This window comes from Lemur catta, chromosome 12, assembly GCF_020740605.2.
Source record: "Lemur catta isolate mLemCat1 chromosome 12, mLemCat1.pri, whole genome shotgun sequence".
In the NCBI taxonomy this organism is placed as follows: domain Eukaryota; kingdom Metazoa; phylum Chordata; class Mammalia; order Primates; family Lemuridae; genus Lemur; species Lemur catta.
Genome location: NC_059139.1, coordinates 49,362,870 through 49,382,429, shown reverse-complemented (window position 1 = coordinate 49,382,429; position 19,560 = coordinate 49,362,870). Strand labels below are relative to the sequence as shown.

Genomic DNA, 19,560 nt, shown 5'->3' with positions numbered 1-19,560 from the left:
TTCATATTTGGTATCTAGAGTTCCTAGAACATAGTAGCTGTTTAGTAAATACTTATTGATAGAATTACTTCAGTAGACTTGATTTTGGGTTTTTCTGTATTGATTAAAGTTAGGATTTATGTTAGTTTAAATAAAACTGTATTTGTTAAAGTCAGATTAATGAGTAAAGCAACACATTTAACATCTACTGTAGTTGAACTTTATGGCATACAAAAATTTTAAGTCATATACTCCTCAGAGAATTTGTAATGTAAAGATATAAGCCTAGGTATTGAGAAAAGTTAAAGAAACAGCTATTGAAGTCTTCACTGAGTTGAAGTTAAGTATGAATTTATAGTTTATTTCATAATGGTGCTTACTGGGCTGGGGACATGAGTAGAGAAAGCTGATGGTGGAGATGACTCAGGGATGTGGGCCACTGGGTAGGGGAAGGAGTGAGGTCAGATAGCTGGACGTGTGTGAAACCCTAGAGGGAACGGGGGCCTCAGTGTTTGGCAGTGTCAAGGAAAGGGAGAGAGTTCTAAGGACATACTCACTTTGGGTTTTAGCAGATAATTTCAAACATCTGAAGCATTTTAAAGAAGTAGTTTAAAGTAATATGAATAAGGCTCTCTTTGGAGATGGGTTTTTCTGTATGGTAGGTATTTTTCACTTAATGAAATGCTTTTGGAGCAGAAATAGTATTTTATTTTTCTTTGAACATTTTAATAAAATTATATGTCTTTTTCATTTAGTAATTTTCAGGTTGGTAGCACCCACAGAAGGATCACTAGAATGGGATGTTCTCGAAGTTAAGCGCCTCCTTGATCACCAGGATAATATTCTGTCATTGGTTAATGTCAATGGTAAGCTCAATGTGTACATTTATATTATGTACAACTTTTTACTTGTGGCCACAACCTGTTTTGAACTTCAGTCTTGTTTTGTTCTAGGATTCCAGAATTACTGTCGTTAAATAATGCTTTAGATTAGCAGGGATTGCCATTTTCTTTTACTCTGAAGTTTCAGCCTGTAGAGCTGAGCAAGTTTCCTAGATGGTTAGGTCTAAGATTTAGGCACAAGGAGAACAGAGTAGGGCACAGAAAAGAAGACAGAGGAGAGCATAATTCTCTCAGGCACCACTTGGTAGCTGTGGGGTGATTGTCATGGGCTATAAATCCATAGCATTTCAGCATTTTTGGCAACTGATGCCCTTTTGTCTTGCTGAGCACACAGTACAGTATCACATAGCAAGTTATACACTTGGAATGAGTAGGATTCAAGCCAGTTGTAATCATGATTGAGGACTCTCAGAGAATAACACCTACAGTAAAGGTCTGCAGAAAATGGGGTAGACATGGTTATGGGTTTCAACTTGCCATATATCCTATTTGGCTTCATAAATGATTTTAATGAGTATCTCCTATGAGCTGAATATGACATCAGATGGCAGGATAGGATCACAAACCATAGATCTTGGCATTTTAGCTAGTTCACTTGCAAATATGTGACAGTTTATATCTTCAGGGTTCTGGGTGATCTGTGTACAAGGTCAGATGAGAGGACTCCTGGTGACTTCCAGTTTGATAGTCCGGTGGAGATTGCAAGAGCATCCTGTAAGGATGCTGTGAATATGATGTAGTGGGAAGACTGGACTGTACCCCCAGCCACATACCTACCTGAGGCTGGGGTGGCTCTTATTTTGTGCGAACATGAGATAAAGGGAAAGGGGGACCCAGAAGTCTCTAAGTATAGTCTCTATTTGTGTGCCATTCAGTCACATTTTCAGATACATCAGTAAGAACATCCCTCTCAGCTCCAAAATCCTTCCCCCTAATACAGCTGTCTTTTTGTAAAATCAGCTGCAAAGTTTTCTAAGAATTAGCTTGTCTATAATGGTAGAAGAAACAATGGTTGGTAGTGCCCCTTTAATTTTCTCTGGTGGCTCTTCTAATCTGGTCCTGGAGGGAGTGACAGCACAAAAGGCAAGTTCTTACTTGGGAAACCCTCTGAAGCCTCCTTGGTGACACTGAACCGTAAGTATCAAGGCCCTGGGGCTGCTGAGAAAGGTACAACAGTGTTCTGGCCCATTGTACTGGTCTTGCCTAGTTGTCTTGTTTTGGCGGTGAAGCACTGGTACCCTTGAATCAGCATGGTTACTTAAGATGATGGGATAGCACTGAGATAGCCTTAACTTCATGGCACTTCTTTTGCCATGTGATATGCAGAGAAACTTATAACAGTTACGAAAGCTTTCTTCAAGTATTTCTTTGACAAATTCTGGAGGGAAGAAAAATGGAAAGCTAAAGCAAAAAACTTGTTAACAAAAGTTACAGAAAACCCCTAGTACTTTTTCATTTATAGACTCTATGGCTGCAAAATTTCACTACACATAGTTAGTAAGCCGAAAGCATATTTAGGATCCATACATGGCCAAGGAGTCTGGTAAAATTTGCATATGATTTACTGACAGTCTGATCTGGTACATAAGCATGTCAGACATGCTTAGACTGTGGCAATCCTGAAATGTTTATGTTGTACAATTCCCTCCTCCACTTTCAGCCCAGCTCTTTTTCCTCATCCATTAGCAATGAAAGATGTGACCAGTTACTGGGTTTGTACATCACAAGGGAAGTGAGATTTCAGAGAGGTGGCCCCAGGGCAACCTTAGAATGGCACCATAGAACTCCCTAGATGTGAATGCCAGGTTTGCTAAAGAGATCTGAATGCCCAGGCAGAAGGTTTTTAAGGCAAACAGGATAACCTTGCTAATCTCTTTTGGTAAACGCCTGTGGGTACTTCGTATTTTATTCCTTTTCTTGTTTTGAACTGACAGCATGGCATGGTCATCACAAAGTGTTAGTGCTTGTGAGGGATGGATAGACAGATGCCAGGTGAGATTTTCATACTAAGTGGCCATTGATACTTACTTATTTGGTGTGAAATGTTTTGAATGACCTGTTTGGGAATTATTTGTAAATAATTTACAGTGATAAACTATGTACTGACTCAGATGAATGCCAGTATTTTGTTTTTAGTGAAAAATTTCAACTGGTCATTAATACTTTGTTTCTGTTGCGTAGAGGAATCACAGATACTGGGAGAATTAAGTCAGAGCAGGCAGCTGCGTGGTCTCAGTAGGTTAACTCTGTGTTATGGCTACAGATGCAGAGTGGGAGTCCAGAGGAATCTTCACTCCTTAGCTCTCTGGTTCTTTTGTAGCTTGAGTGAAATTAGAGGAGGGAAAGTGGTAGAAAAGAAAGTCATGGAAAGATTAGTACTGTCTCAACTTTCCCATTATTAAAACTAGAAGCTTGTTTCTTTTCACAGATGAGATGTAAACTTCTTCACAGAATAAATTCTATAGAGTCTGTTAATGAATGCTAGAAGTTAGACATTAATAATCCACCTATTATGACCTTTGAACCAAGACTAAATAATGTTTACATGTAGGATTGCTGGTAATTCTTTATCTCTGAGAGTTTGTTCATCTGGTCATTAGAGATTTGTGTCCTGCTGGTTTATTTGAAAAATGGAATAATTAAATCATAATTACTCATGTATGTATTCCTAAAGTGCAAGTAACTGGATGTTTTAATACCATTAATGTGGAAAAATACCAGGTGCTCAAAATAATAGCAGATAACCAAAGATAACATTTGATGTCTTTTTAAAATGGCTGCACATTTATTATTTAATTTGATTTTTACAATCATTCTCTATTTAATGCATGAGAAATTCACGATAAAGGTTAAATGACTTCCTAAAGACCAGGCAGTCTGGCTAATACCAGGCAGAGCCAGAATTAGAAACTGGGTTTCTAAACTCAGTGCATTTACTCTCCATCTTACCCTAAATAAGAATTAAAATAAATTACATTTCTTTTTTTTTTTTTTTTTTTGAGACAGAGTCTCACTTTGTTGCCCGGGCTAGAGTGAGTGCCATGGCATCAGCCTCTAGCTCACAGCAACCTCAAACTCCTGGACTTAAGCAATCCTACTGCCTCAGCCTCCCGAGTAGCTGGGACTACAGGCATGTGCCACCATGCCTGGCTAATTTTTTCTATATATAATTTTAGTTGTCCAGATAATTGGTTTCTATGTTTAGTAGAGACAGGGTCTCGCTCAGGCTGGTCTCGAACTCCTGACCTCGAGTGATCCACCCGCCTCGGCCTCCCAGAGGGCTAGGATTACAGGCGTGAGCCACCGCGCCCGGCCTAAATTACATTTCTTTAACTTTTAGTCTAGCAGTTGTACATTTTCTATTAAATGTATAATATGTAAAGTGTATAATGTGTTGAGTATAAAATGAAAAAAACTTCATTTTCTTTAAAGGTTTAAAAAACTTGTTATTGTATGAGTTAGTCATAGTAGAAAAATGAGAAAATGGTGAAAAACATAAAAAATACAAAAATTAAAATTAAAATCTTTCTACCATCCAACCATCCAGTATAAACTCCGGTCCACATATTTCTAGGTGTTTTTCTGGGCGCACATGCGTGTGTATATGGGTATAGGGTTTACTGTTTTGTAACAGTATGTCATGAATATATTTCCATATCAATATAAATATACTTACACAACTTAATTTTCAGTAATAGCATTACTGTTTCATTTTGTGGGTGTCTTATTTATTCAATCCCCAATTAGATGTTTAGATTGTCTTCAGATTTTTAAGATTATATATAACAACATTGTACATATCTTTTATGCATTTCCTTCAAGATAAATTCCTAGAAGTAGAATTGTTGGATCAATAGGTTTACGTTTTTTAAGGTTTTGATACATATTACCAAATTAATCTTTGAAAAAATGGCACTAATTTATACTAATTTATAGTGGGACACTAGCAGTGCATGAACATGCTGATTCCTTATGTTTTGGGCAGTACCATATTGGGTATTTTCCTGTGTTACAATCTTTCCCTATTCACAAGTCAATAAATGACATCTCATTGCTTTTAGATCTCTTTGATTATTAAAGGAGTTGAACATCTTTTCACATTTTTACTTACCATTTGTATTTTTTGTTTTGCCTGCCCAAGTCCTTTGCCCATTTAACTTCTTATGTATCATGTACATCCAAGTTGCAGATTTTTCCCAACTTTTTGTCATTTACATGTATGACTTCTTTTTTTTGCCAAGCAGATATTTTCTAGGATATTCCCCACCCCTGCACATCCAATTCTTCCTTTAGAGCTCTTTACCACTCCACGTTCATAAAAGTATTCACCTTTATTGTTTTCATTCCTTTAAGTACCTTCAATGTTTTAATCTATTTGAAACTTATTTTGGAATATGATCCAAAGTAAGGTTCTTTTATTTTTATTCTCCAAAAACTTAACCAAATATTCCAATATGAGATATTTCTTTCTTTACTCAAATGAAATGTAATCATCATCACATACTAAATAACTAAGTAAACTTGAGTTTATTTCTGGTCTTTGTATTCTGCTATAGTAATCTTTCTGTTGGCTTGTCTGGGTACCTCACTGTTCTAATTACTGTGGTTTTACAGAGCATTACTACTAGGCAGTCCATTCATTTTTACCTTCAGCCTAAATAAAATGATTAATAATGAGGTAAACTTTGCCTAGATTTGAGTTTTGTCACTGGCTCCCACGTTGGAGAGCTGATCGTCTGGGATGTCCTGGACTGGACCATGCAGGCCTATGAACGAAACTTCTGGGACCCATCTTCACAACTGGACGCCCAGCAAGAAATAAGGCTGTGTCAAAAATCAAATGACATTTCTATTCATCATTTCACATGTGATGAAGAGGTAAGAAAATGTATAAAATATTTATAAACTTGCCTTTTTTAATAAGCCTAATTTCTGATTTTTAAAATTTAATCCCATGATGGACATAAAAAGGTATCATTATTCATGGTTTCAAGGTGTGCTTTAAAATCATCCGATATTTTTCAAAGACTGTACCACTTGTGCAAAAAAAGCATTTTAATCTTCATGCCTAATCTTGAGGCAAGGAAATGATTAAATGGCCACAGACAATAAAAACCCTCTTGAAATTTTGAGCTGGATTAAATAATCCCATACGATTTGAAGTTAATGTTTAAAATTGTTTTAAGAGACACTGTGAGAAAGAATCTTTTTGAATATATCTGGGGCATTTCCTAGAGAGGGAAAGGAAATTAAAAATTTTAGTAATGTTTCTCTTTTATTCTGCGAGCATTCTAGGACAAGATAATTGGATGGGAATTGCTGATTGCCATCGTTAAGGCCTTGGCAGTGATGCTTTTGAAGCACTTTACATCTTTTTTGCTGTAAGAGATTAGTGTCAATGGACTACTGAATCTTGGCTTTGTTCTGAAAAAAAAATCTCTGCTTTTAGCCTCAGGGGCTCAGAAAATGTCTTTAAAGGGGAGTTATTAATATTTTTCTGAATGAAATCACAAGAAATATTTTAAGAGTTCTAACCTTTGAGGCGAGGGAGTGGGGGAAGCTTTTCTTTCACTTTTTTTTGGTACCTTTCTATATTGTTTAAATTTTCTAATTGTATCCATGTTAGTATGTTTATTAAAAAATTTTAGTTGTGTTTTGGAGTGGGGAAGACTATGATCCTTTTGTTTTCTTTGCACTGCTCATACTTTAAAAACAAAACAAAAGAATAGGGGAAGAACAGGATTAAAAACACTAATGTACTCAAAGATTGTTTCTTTGTATCCCAACTTTAATTTAAAAAAAAAATTAAATATATATGATACAAACAATATGGTCTCACAAGAGATGAAGACTAGATCTCTAAGAGTTGTAGCCCTAAAAATTATATATATTTTATATCTTTTTCTTACTTTTGTAAAAATTTATATTAAAAGTTTTTCTGTTTTATATTCCTTTTTATCTTAAAAGTTTTGGTTGATGTTTATTAGCTATTCTAAATGCTTGCTAAAGCACCATACAGTTTTCCCTAATTTTCCTTCTTTTCTTGGGGGCTCTTCTAGACTGTCTCCATTGAGTGAATGCAGTCCCCAAAGGTCATGAATTCTCTAGATGTATTTATAATTTTCTTCTTGACCTTGGATAAACTACTTAGAACTACTTTCTGGGGATTCTACATTGCATGTAGTCCACAGGGCTCTTGATATTAGCACACTGGCTAGCTGTTTCAGTAATGCCCCTGGCACTGGTCCTCAGCTTACAAGTGCAGAGTACCAGTCCTGGGATTTGAGGGGATCATTCCAGATCTATACTCTGGCAAGGCTTGAGTGCATGCTTTTGTTCAGATATTGTAGGTCCGAGTTGGGTTTGTGGCCTTTGAGACTATGAAAAAGGTTGGAGGGCACAGGGTCTAAACAGGAAGGCCATCTGTGTGGGTTTTTGAAAGGTCTGCCTCATGAGGGTACCTATTGAGCATGAATGAATGATGCTAAGACAAGTGCTACCTGAAGTGTAGTAACTTGCAAAAATTTTAAAAGCTGGCGTGAGTGTGTGTGGTGTGAGGAAAGAGCAAGGGACTGGAGTAATGTGACTTTGATTCTTATATTGACTCCATGTCTCATTTCTTGTGAGACTTTAATTTCCTTTTAATTTTAACTTGATCATCTGGAAAATGGCAATAATGCTTGTCTTCTTACTTTAAAAAGATGTTGTGAGGCTGAAGTGAGATAAGTACTAGTGAAAGTGCTTTTAAAAGATTAAAGTTGTTTTAGTGAAAAGGTATTTATTTCTAATACTACATTTGGGAAAAATACTTCAGAGGATCTTACAATGATAATGCCACTGTAACATATGCTTTTTTGTATTATTTATAAGTCTCTTGGTTGCTTAAGATGTGGAGTACAAGTAACTTTACTCACATTTTCTGGGCAAAAGAAGCTAGGTAATTTTTCCAAGGATATAGTATTATGTGAATGAAAACCCTTGTTGTCCCTCAGCAGCTTCTGCTGTAGGGCCAGGCTGGCGGCCATGCTATCATGTTTCAGTGAGAAAGAAAGTGATGCTAAGGGATATGATATGCAGAGTTTTCTCTGTATTAGTGGTTGTGTCCTTCTACCTTCTAAATGCTCTAAGCTTTCTCCAGTGCTTTGACATTTTTGGGCTTCAGAGGGCAGTACAGTAATTTGGGCTGAAGGCTGGGAATAGGCAAGTTAACAATGGCTTTCTGATGTCATGAAAGGGCAGGAAATCTATACCAGGTAGTAGTAAGTACTAGTTTTATGTATATTTCTGAATTCTTCTCCCCAGAATGTATTTGCCGCAGTTGGAAGGGGTTTATATGTGTATAACCTTCAAATGAAGCGTGTGATTGCCTGCCAGAAAACCGCCCATGACTCCAATGTCCTGCACATCGACAAACTTCCAAACAGGTACATGTTCCTATCTGTTCTGCAATAGATGAAAGAAGTCACGGTTCCCAGGGCCACCAGTGTACTTTCTCAGGTGTCCGAGTTACCTGGCGGGCTCCATGGCTTGACCTGCTGTGTTCTTTTGGAAATGGAATGCCCCCTATGTCTTAGCTGAAGAGTTTGTGGCAATATGTTACAGAATTTACAAGATGCAAGGATCAAATGAATTATGTTGAATTTCATTTTAAGAAGAGATTATTTAAAATTTGGTATTTATTGAATAAAGTAAAAGACTGGGGCACTTACAATGTACTGATTTTTCTTTTTATATATTCCATAAACCCACTTTTTTGTTGTTGTTGTTTATGGCCAGAATCAATGGTAGTCTCCTTTTTGTGTAAGGGTGTTAAGTGAGGGTTTTCCTCTCAGGATAGATTTGGCTGCTGAGTTTCTAGGGATGAAAATTACAGGAAAGAAATAGCATTATTTTCTATTCAGGATACTTTTAGAGTGAGAAGCATCCCAAGAAGAGACACAGTGAGAGGAGGGAAAGGGGGCTGCTCAGGACATTGTGAAAGAGTAATTCATACCCTGTTTTCCTAAATGCATTTTTAAAAATGGAAAGAACAAGTTTATTGCATTTGAGCCAATGTAACTTAGTATAATGCATGCCTTTCCTGAAGAGTGCTTTTAGTTTACATTGTAAAGCCATGATAAATTGTGATTTTTATCAGCTCCTGCTAAGAGCTGAATAAAAGCAGTTGAAGACTCCAGTGATTTCTTTCATTGGAAATTTAACATTGGCCCTCCATGGTGCTCTTTCTATCTTTGTATTACTGATTTTCTGTTCTGACAGGCAGTTAATCTCATGCTCAGAAGATGGCAGTGTACGCATTTGGGAGTTACGAGAAAAACAGCAGCTCACAGCTGAACCTGTACCAACAGGTGTGTGTCTGTCCCCAAAAAGCTAGTCTTTCTCCCCCTCTTTCTCTTTTCTCATGTGAAAAGCAGAAGAAAGGAGGTTATGTGAAACCACAAGAATGTGCTCCAAATAGGCATCACATGTTTACAGAAAACATATGGTAATTGAGACCTAGGATTCATATCTTAATATTGCCTTAATGTAGAACTGCCTCTTTATTTCAGTTCAAGACAACTGGGTTTATTGCTTTGAGGATAAACTTATTTTCTGGCAATCTAAATATAAATGAATAATTATTTCATTTGGTCATTGTCTATAATTTTGACTGATATACAAACAGAATTTGTACCATCAGATGCCAACCTAAAGTGTTCTTTAGCCTTGACATTGAACTCTATTTATGGGAAAAAACACTTTTTTGTGTGTTTGTATCATAATTTCATGAGCTCTTGGTTTTCAGGTATTTGATTTGAAGAACAAAACTCTGGATATTTGAATAAATTGGTTACCAAGCTTTGCATAAGAAATAAGGTGCTGGTACCTCTAGTTTATTCTGGTTCTTTTGACTTACCTGAAGTCCTAGGGTATTGTTTTTGTACGTACACGTATAATTTTCCACTATGCTTTGTTGATAGATCTGAGTTGTGCCCTTTTTTGACAATCAGACACTGCCATTCAGGCCTTTTACTTCTCTCTTCCTTCATTCCCAGTGCCTTTTTATTATATTAATAGACCTTCACCAATGGGTGAGTAGGGCAATAAAAGGAGATGAGGAACAAACTTGGTTAGCTAAGAAAGTTGAAAGGAAATAACATTTAAAAAACCCTAGCATAGTGCTTGGTACCATCCACTTAGCCCTTGACTAAAATAAGTGTGAGACATCTTTGCATTTAAATTTTGTTTTTCTGATCTCATATTACTATTATAAATAAAGAACACAGTAATGTTGGAAATGATTGAAATGACTGTGTTTTTCTAGGTTTTTTTAACATGTGGGGATTTGGAAGAGTGAACAAACAAGCCAGCCAACCTGTTAAAAAACAAGAAAATGCCACTTCATGTTCACTGGAGCTTATTGGAGATTTGATTGGACACTCATCATCTGTGGAGGTATCGCTTTCAATAGGCATAGAATGTCCAGGCAACTCCTGCTTTTGCATCTCACTGGTCTTTTCATTCAGTTGGTCTCATAAAGACCTATAACTTTCTCTCTTATCTGTAGGTTTTTGCTGGATCTCAACCTGGAACAGGAGAGGATATAGTATGTGCAGTCAGGATCTCCCTTTATAGAGATTTGATTAGAGGAAGCTAGGAATGCACTGCTTTTAAGAATGGGCTTAATCATCATTATTTATCAGCTGGAAATAGCTGACAATAAGGGCAATATGAGTAATGCTGAACATATGTGTGTAGAGTTAAAAACTTTAATAGAATCTAGTTCCAGGGGCCTTTATCAAATTCATGAACAGAGTACTGTTTTCACCTGCCTTAGATCTGTAATAATTTGTTAGCTTTAGTAAAACCCTGTACCTTAATTATTGTACATGTAAGAAAACACTAGTGAAAATTATAAGATGCATAAAATTCTACCTTGGAGAAATACAAATACAGTAACATTTACTACAGGCACTATTGCCCGTAATGAAAGAATAAGATCAGATAAGGAGACAACTGGGAGTGATAACAGCGTAAACAGTGCCCTAAGAACTTCTTAAATTGTTCTTCCCTGTTTTATAGCCAGGGAAGAAAAAGTTTCATTTGAAAGGGCTTTCATGCTTGGGAGCAGCAACAACATACTTGCTAGTGAGCATTTCCTATATTTCAGACAGTGGATGCTGGAGTTTACAAAGAGATCAAATATAATCTTTGCCCTCATGGATCTTGCACTTCAGGGGAGAAGAAGGGTGTACACCTAATAAGCTGTTCATCTAGGCTGCTTATGATGTATGCAAATAAATAGTGCATACTCAGGAGAAACATTTCTTGCTGAATCCTATAAATGGTTAGTAGAAGACATGGGACTTGAGCTAAATCTTGAAGTTTAGGAAGGATTAATACATAGCCTTGTCACTGTAAGCTCCTTGAGGCTGGGTACAATGTTTTATTTGTCTTTGCTTTTCTCTCACAAGTACCTCAGTTTTTTTTTTTTTAACTTTTTGTTTTTGGCTGGATGGCTATAGTGTAGTTTGAGGGTGGCTAGCATGGAATGTGGTAGAGAAAAGGGCAAAGATGGCATTTGCATGGTGGCAGTGAGCAGAGTGGCTAGGCTGGAGCACTGGGTTGCTGCGAACAGAGACCAGTAGGAGATAAAGCTTGGGAAAGTAGCTTGGGGTCAGACTGTGAATGTAGGGGGAACCAATTAAACATGTTTTTAGATGGTGGGAGAAACCTTCAAAATGGATTATTTTTCATAATATAACACAGTATCAGATTCTTAGGAATTTCCCTGAGTTGAAAGTGTTGATACTTAAGTGTTTTTAAAAAGCATCTCTGACTTCACTGGTAAAATAGAGGCTGTGTCTTTGGTGCTATCTGCTGATACCGCCTCATTTCTTTATTTCCACCCTTGCTCTCTGGCCTAACCCCTCTGCCTGTGTACTAAATTCTGTCTTTCCCAGGCTCCTGAGGAGTTTTGCTCCCTTATTTTCCCCTTTACTCCTGCTACATCAGCTGCGTCCTCTCCTGGGGACTTAACCTGCTATCTTCAGAGAAAACTCTCATTCCTCTTGTTCCTTAATGATCTGTTTCTCTTATTTTGCTTTTTCTTTCAGGGATCTCATCCTTTCCACGGGGTCATGTATCTGCTCTCTGCTACTCACTCTGTAACTTCGTAGTGTTCGTGCTGACTTTTCATCAACTCTCCATGTTCCTGGTCTTAGCTTCCAGCCTTGTCCTTCACCGGGCATGCCCTTTCCCTTTACTGAGAGAGTGTATCTCTTTGAAGCTTTCTCTGACAACTTCAGTTTCCCCTTTTCTGAATTTCTTTGGCATGTTATAGTTTATACTACATTATTTAGTATCTAATTACATAGTCTTTCATTGGGGCCATAATTGTTTCAACTATGATTTTTCACAAGTGAATTAGAATCTTCTTGAAGTTAAGGACCATAAGCATATAGATGATACTCAGAAAATGCTTCTAGATTGATAGGGAGAGCTGAAGCCAGTGTTTATTTTTGGAAATTTTGAATTCAGACATTTTATCCTTAGTCATTTGTGTGTAAATGATGATTAAGTAAAGCAGGTGTGGCAAGACCTGTATCTGAAAAAATCTTCAAACGAACACTTGAAGAATTAGATTATGGTAAAATTTGGAAGATACTTTGGGAATTCATATATTTTACAAAAATAGCTGTTACTAATAGTTCTGTAGTTGAGCAACATTAATAAAGTTATGATTATTAAAATATTAGATATTGGTCATATGTGTATGTGATGGTTAAGAATACTCAAAAAGGAAATTTCTCATGATAAATGGAGTTTTATATTCAGATCCAAAGGAATCTCGAAGGTACATATCTAATAGTACCTTCTTCTTAAAGTTCCTATAATCAGTAGTTTTAATTTTCTTTACAGATGTTTCTGTACTTTGAAGATCATGGACTAGTGACATGCTCTGCTGATCATCTCATTATTTTGTGGAAAAATGGACAGCGAGAATCTGGATTGCGCAGTTTAAAATTATTTCAAAAATTAGAGGAGAATGGTGACCTGTACCTTGCTGTCTAGGAGTACTTGTGCATGAACCTTGAACATCAAATACAGGGTAGTACTCTGAAAACCATAAATATATCGATCACTTAAATTTGTAATTTTTTTCCTATTGGTCTATAGAATTCTACATGTTTGAAGTCTTTTAAACAAGGAACAAGTTGCTTCTTAGGTATTAGTACATCTTCCAAAGCACATAGAGCAAGTTTTCCACTGGACTTTGTGTTGCTGTTGAAGTGGTAAGCATTGTGTTTTGAGCTTCTTTGAACTTAGACCCTTTGTGAAGAGGTAGAAATACAGGTAAGAGTAAAGTTTTGGTATTCATTAGAAGTTTTTTTATTCTTTGATTTTTCTTAGAGCCTGTTTAAGAATTCTTGTGATAAGTTTTAAAATATCCTTTCTCGTACAAATTTTCTTGGTCTTTAGTAACTGTCAGTATTTTATAGTGCAAACTTGAATCTCTTAACCAAAAAATGAACTAAATATGCGGTCTAAGTATAACAGTTCTTTTTGGTACCAACTAATTTGTCTGAAAATTTAAAAAATTTTTAATTCTAGTTACTAAAATCCCTATGAACTCAAATCAGTAGGAATCTTATGAGGGTGCATTTTTTTCCCCAGTGTGAATTGGCCTGATCAGCCAGCTACTGGCTAGATTGGTACTAGAGTATGCCAGGGCACAGTGTTTCCCAAGTCAGGGGCTGCAGCTGAAGGTGCCTGATCCATCTGACCCATTGACTAAAATATGAAATGCTTAAGAAAGGCTTCATTTATGTAGTCCCTTGTAGGGTCCAATAAGACACTATAACTGGCCTTGTGAGAATCAACTTCTTCCGAACTCCTGTTAATGTTGATATTTTGACGTCCTCCTCTGAACCATAAATGTTCTTAATGGCATCTATAATGGTGAATCCTTTCCAGAAGCTTTTCAGTTTATTTTGCCCAGATCCAGAGGAATCACTAGCTATGGCAGTTATAGCCTTATAAAATGTATTTCTTAAATACTAATAATAACACTTGAAAGTTGAAATTACTCCTGACCCATGAGCTCTAGAATGGATGTTGTTTTAGCAGGCATGAAACCAATAATACACAGGTTTGTTGTCACTGAGCAGTACCAATTTGAAAAGAATCTTTTTCTGAGCAGTAGGTCTGAATAGTGGGTTTCAAATATTCCATAAACCATGCTGTAAGCAGATGTGCTAACATCCAGGCTGTGTTGTTCCATTTATAGAGCACAGGCAGAGTAAACATAGCATAATGCTTAAGGGCCCTTGGATTTTCAGAATTGTACGTGAGCATTGGCTTCAACTTAAGGTCACCAGCTACATTAGCCCTTAACAAGAGGATCAGTCTGTCCTTTGAAGCTAGGAGCCAGGCATTGATTTCTCCTCTCTAGCTATGAAAGTCCTAGATGGCATCTTCTTCCAATAGAAGGCAGTTTTGTCTTCATGGAAAATTGGTTGTTTAATGCAGTTACTCTCATCAGTTATCTTAGCTAGATCTTCTGGGTAACTTGCTAATTTTCCTTGTACTTTCATGTCATTTTCCTTAAACCTCATGAACCAATGATCTCTGCTTGCTTCAGATTTTTCTTAAGCTTCCTTACCTCCGAGTTGAAGAGATTAGGCTTTGGTTTAAGAGAATGTTGTGGCTGGTTGGATCTTCTATCCAGACCACTCAAACTTCCTCCATATCAGTAATAAGGATGTTTTGCTTTCTTATCATTTGTGTGTTCACTGCAGTAACACTTCTAACTTCCTTCAAGAACTTATCCTTTGCATTCACAACTTGGTTGGCTGAAGAGTCCTAGCGTTCAGCCTAAGTTTAATTGTTTCTAGCTTTTGATTTAAAGTGAGAGAAATGCAATTCTTCCTTTCACTTGCATACTTAGTGGTCACTGTAGGATAACTGGAATAATTTCAATATTGTTATGTCTCAGGGAATAGAGAAGCCCGAGGAGAGAGGCCGGTCAGTGGAGCAGTCAGAACACAGATAACATTTATCAATTAGGTTTGCTGTCCTATACGAGTGTAGTTTGTGGCACCCCAAAATAATTACAGTAGTAACCAAGATCACCACAACAGATATAATGAAAAAGTTTGAAATACTGCAAGAATTATCAAAATGTGACACAGACACGAAGTGAGCACAGGCACCAATAGACTTACTTGATGCAGGGCCACCACAAACTTTAAATTTGTTTAAAAAAAATGCAGTATCTGCAAAGTACAATAAAATGAGGTATCCTGGTACTGTAGTTAGTTTTCTGCCACAGTTATTTAAAAATACCTTTATTGCCTCAGTGCCTGGCTCTATTCACATAATGCAAAGCATTGGGTAATCCCTTCCATTTATCTTTCTCAAGTTGAGTAGGGTTTTGATTGAACTGATGGGTTTGTTATTTGCCCAGAAGCCTAACTCTGAGGACAAGCAAATTTCAAAATCTTAAATTAGAACTGAAAAATGACTTTGTGTAATTATAGGGTCATTCTGGTTCAACTAACAATGTGTTATAGCTAACTTCCTTCCTCCGGTTAGTAATAATGTGACTTCTCTTTGACTTGGTGTTGTATTTTTCTAAAGTAATATGGCTCCCCTCAACACATGGTGTTTAGTAAACAACTCAGTATAAGAGGCAGTTGTAATAGTTTATATTACATAAAAACTGTCTGACACACATTCCATCTGAAAGCCTATATTTCTAACAAATTGACTATATGGAAGAATATACTAGTTAGCAACTCAGAAGATTATACCAATAAGGAACAAATATACTGGAGCTTTAGTACCTGGCTGTCTTAAAGCATTTAACATTCACACATTAATATTAAAGTTTGAAGTTAACATGAAATTAATTTGACATAACACTGAGTAAACTGTAATGTTTCATATAGAAACCGTCGGACACCTGATAAATGTTACTTACCCAATGGAACTGAAAGTGAGATGATCAGAAAAAGACTGTCCTTGCCTCAAGCCAGCTTCTGAAGCCTAGACAAATTATCTAGCTCCTTAATACGGGATTCTGGCATCCTGACTTTTATGTGTTCTGAAAACAAAGTGTGTGACTCATGAAATAAAGGACACTAAACCAAAAATTTGAAATTATGAAAAATTTAGGCCAAAGAGGTAAAATAAAAACAGTTGCTGGGAATGAAAAATGGCTGTAAGAATTTAGTTACAAGTACTTCACAAAAACATTTTCATCACATTTACATAATACAGCATTACAATGCAAAGCTGGCTGCTGTCCTGACCAAACAAGTTTTCTTATCTAACAAAAATAATTTAGATACATTTCTTTGTATGGAATTGTCATGTTTCCATTTTTGGTACAAAACATAGAAAAAAACATTGGCACATTATGTAGTGATAAGTCATTTTTTCTCCCCATGTACCAGTTCCAAGTATTCTGCATTCCAATTTTTATTTGAAAAAAAGTAATTACTGATTCAATTAATTCAGTCTGTTTATACTTCTTAAAAATGCAGCATGGAGTACAGAGGAAGAAAAACTAAGATATTTTGTTTACCGAGTTTCTAATATTTATAATACATAGAGAAGGGTTGGTTGGTAAAAGAGAAAGGAAAATCTGAAGTCTGACTTTATGTAGATCACAGAAAGTTGTGAAAAGAGCTGTAGAAAAATATGCACTTGTGCTTTAGAAGCTTTTAGCATACAATAGCTTAAAATAGTATTTACTGCCTCCCCATATGCCTATTTTCTGATGTATTTACACATCATGCAATTTTTTTTACATCATTAAAGCAAATGGCATGATCTCAAATATAGATAGGTTAAAAATATCTGAACCTTAAAACTTCCCCTATCCCCTTCCCCAAACGTATAGGTGGTGCATGGCACAACATACTCCATGGGCTTATACCCAGAAAATTTAGAGTTTAATAAAAAATTTAAACAGTAAATGTATATAAATTTTTTTTAAAAAAAAAATCTTGTCCAAGGGCATTCAGATTTAATGGCTTTTATAGAATACTCAGTATAGTGCCTTGTGGCTGTCTCTGAGAGCCAGAAATAAGGGACATTCATGGATTCCTCCCCAAAACGAGATACCACCCCCTCCCCCATCACGGATGGCTTTCTGTTAAGATGAATGCCTTTTACAGGAAAAGGACTGCACAGGCTGCTGATACCAGTCTAGAGAGGGCACTCGTCAGGCCAAGGCTGTGTTGTAACTTGGGAGTTGTACCATCTACCAAAGAACCACCTAGCCATAGAGGCTGTGAAGCTAACTAGTTTATCAATAATTTGGTCCTAGTTGTTTTGCTCATATTATGTAGTTTTTTTCTTAGACATATCTTTTCAGATAAGCTTCTTATGAATCCTTCAGACCAATGTTCTTGAGGAAGACAGTCAAGCTCAACAGTGGTGGTGAGAGATGAGCTGAACACTAGCTAAGCTACTTAGTCACCATCCAGGGGGATGAGCTCACGGGCACCAATGCGTTGCTTCTGTGTCCTGCTAGTTACAGTGAATCAGCTTCACAGTTTGACAAGGGCATACAGGATGACAGCAGAGCAAAGGCATTTGCCAAGTATTTGTTTTGTCACTAAATGATTGTTCCAAAGAACATTTTTTTATGGAATGTAACTTTCTAAAAATGAAATTTGGGGACTTGAATGATTCAAGGTCAAATATTAAACATTACCTCCTTCACCTATACCTGTCATTGTCATATGAAGGAAAGCCTCTTGTTTACACTACTGTGATTCACAGTGCCCTTTGTAGATCAAGAGGTCCCCTTCTCTGGCTTGGCTTTAGCTTTCGGATGGAAGCCTCAGACTTTTGCACTTTAGGTCGTCTAATGTCTTCCAGTGTTTGTAGTTATCAGCCAAATGTTGCATCAGGGCTGGCAGATGTGCAAAGGCTGCAAGGACAGAAAAGAATTAAAAGAAACCTGTTAAATTAAGTTACACCTCAGGAGCATTTAAAAGGCTGGGGCTCTCTGGGAGAAGCCTAGGATCAGAATTGGAGTACCCTGGGTCAGGCCTTAGGCTGTAAGTGAACACACAAGCATGAGGACAAGTCATTAAGCACTAGTTTCTGAAATACAGGTCCTTTTAATTAAAGATTGAAAAGCTGTTTTATCTTCTGCTAGAAAGGTGGAAATAAAACAAAAATAAAGAAAAGCTGTTTATCAGTGACATTATCAGAAGAGCCTGGTCTGTAATTCAGAGCAGACTCAATACATTTTGCATTCTTTCTAGAATTTCCTCCAGTGACAGAATAAAACTGCTATAAGCTTTGGAAACCTGGCCTTTGATAACTGGATAAACAAATCCTTGCCTCTTCAAACAACCATTAAGTCTTCTGTACACAAGGTTCTGGGCCAGGTGCTGGGGACGCAAAAAGTATACACATGCTCCACCCTACCTAGCCACAAACAGCTGACAGCTAACTTTTTGAAAATAATACTTCCCTTGCCTTTAGGCCCAGCCTATGTCATTAAAGGTTATCATCATAAAGCATAACAAAACATTCTTTGTGGATGACAAAACAGTAACTGTCTTACCATCCCAAGCATCAAACATGTCTGTTATGAAGTAGTCAATGAAGGAGATCTGGGACTTGGGGATGCTGCAAGTATTCCGGTCAAACACTGGCATCACCACAGGTAGCCCCTGTCTCTTCTCTTCATCAGTCTGTGAGAAAAAAATACCACCACACAGGGCTGTAGGGCACATGAGACACTTTCATAGTAACATCTTCTTTCTTAGAACAACCCTGTGAAAATGGCTCATTATCCAATTTTATAATTGAAGAACTAGGTTCAGCAAGGTCCTAAGACTTAAGTCAACCACTGGATGAGCTGCACTGACTAAACTCAGGTCTTCTGACTTGCAAGTCCCTTATGTTTTATGCTATACCATATCCCCTCCTGACACATTGATCTCAGGGTATTTAGCCCTTCCTCTGTGATCTGTTTTTATTATTGTAAAGTCAAAAATCATTTTCAAAGTCATACCAATACAACTTCTCATATCAACGAATACAGACTGATATTTACACTGAGGGTACAGAAGTAATAGTGGGAAAAACTGCTAATGCTTTAGCATGACTCAAGAAACTAGCACCAAACTCTATTAATAGTAATAGTCATTGTATTATTCACTGCCATAGGTTTGCAGTTTTCAAAAGTTTCACTTAGGAATTAGCTCTTTGAAGCAGTAAGAATTGTTAATTTTATTAGATCTTGACCTTTGAGTACGTGTCTTTAATATTCTGTGTGACAAACTGGGAAGTACACATAAAGCACTTGTGCTGCATACCAAAGTGGTGGTTGTCTTGAGAAAAAGCACTTACGCAATTGAGTTGTGAGCTGAACTAGCTGCTTTTTCCATGGAGCGCTATTTTTACTCAAAAGAATTGTCAGACAAACGATTGTTCAGATTTGGGAATTAGGCATGCAGCTCTCTCAAGGTGTGTGGAAGTCTGAGTATTAGGCACATTAAAGTGTATATTCATGTGTGTGAGGCCATAATTCATTGAGCTAAATATTAAGATCCACATTTCCTGCTGGGGTACTGAGCCAGAAGCCAGCTAATCAGAAGCCTCATTTGTAACGTTTCTGATTTTTAGGTCATACTGGCTTGTGAACACTAGTACATTCCTTTTTGGG

General features: G+C 36.9%; 2 protein-coding genes across 4 annotated transcripts in view; one reads left to right on the top strand and one right to left on the bottom strand.

The window, feature by feature from the left end:
• WDR41 (WD repeat domain 41) overlaps positions 1-13,011 on the top strand; it is a 37,869-nt gene extending 24,858 nt beyond the window's left edge. Inside the window, exons 8-13 of one of the 2 annotated variants that reach the window (XM_045566445.1) lie at positions 735-845; positions 5,575-5,759; positions 8,184-8,305; positions 9,141-9,229; positions 10,186-10,316; positions 12,783-13,011. In XM_045566445.1, the coding sequence (XP_045422401.1) occupies positions 735-845; positions 5,575-5,759; positions 8,184-8,305; positions 9,141-9,229; positions 10,186-10,316; positions 12,783-12,935 (791 nt within the window). In that variant the 3' untranslated portion in view covers positions 12,936-13,011. Of the gene's footprint in view, positions 1-734; positions 846-5,574; positions 5,760-8,183; positions 8,306-9,140; positions 9,232-10,185; positions 10,317-12,782 lie in introns of those variants that run through there. The other variant, XM_045566446.1, reaches the window with a different exon arrangement.
• Positions 13,012-16,018: 3,007 nt separating this feature from the next.
• Positions 16,019-19,560, bottom strand: part of PDE8B (phosphodiesterase 8B) — a 97,858-nt gene continuing 94,316 nt past the window's right edge. For both annotated transcript variants that reach the window (XM_045566443.1, XM_045566444.1), the window contains 2 exons: positions 18,454-18,583; positions 16,019-17,808 (listed from right to left, as the gene is read on the bottom strand). In XM_045566443.1, coding sequence (XP_045422399.1) covers positions 17,699-17,808; positions 18,454-18,583 — 240 coding nt within the window. In that variant the 3' untranslated portion in view covers positions 16,019-17,698. The remainder of the gene's footprint in view (positions 17,809-18,453; positions 18,584-19,560) is intronic.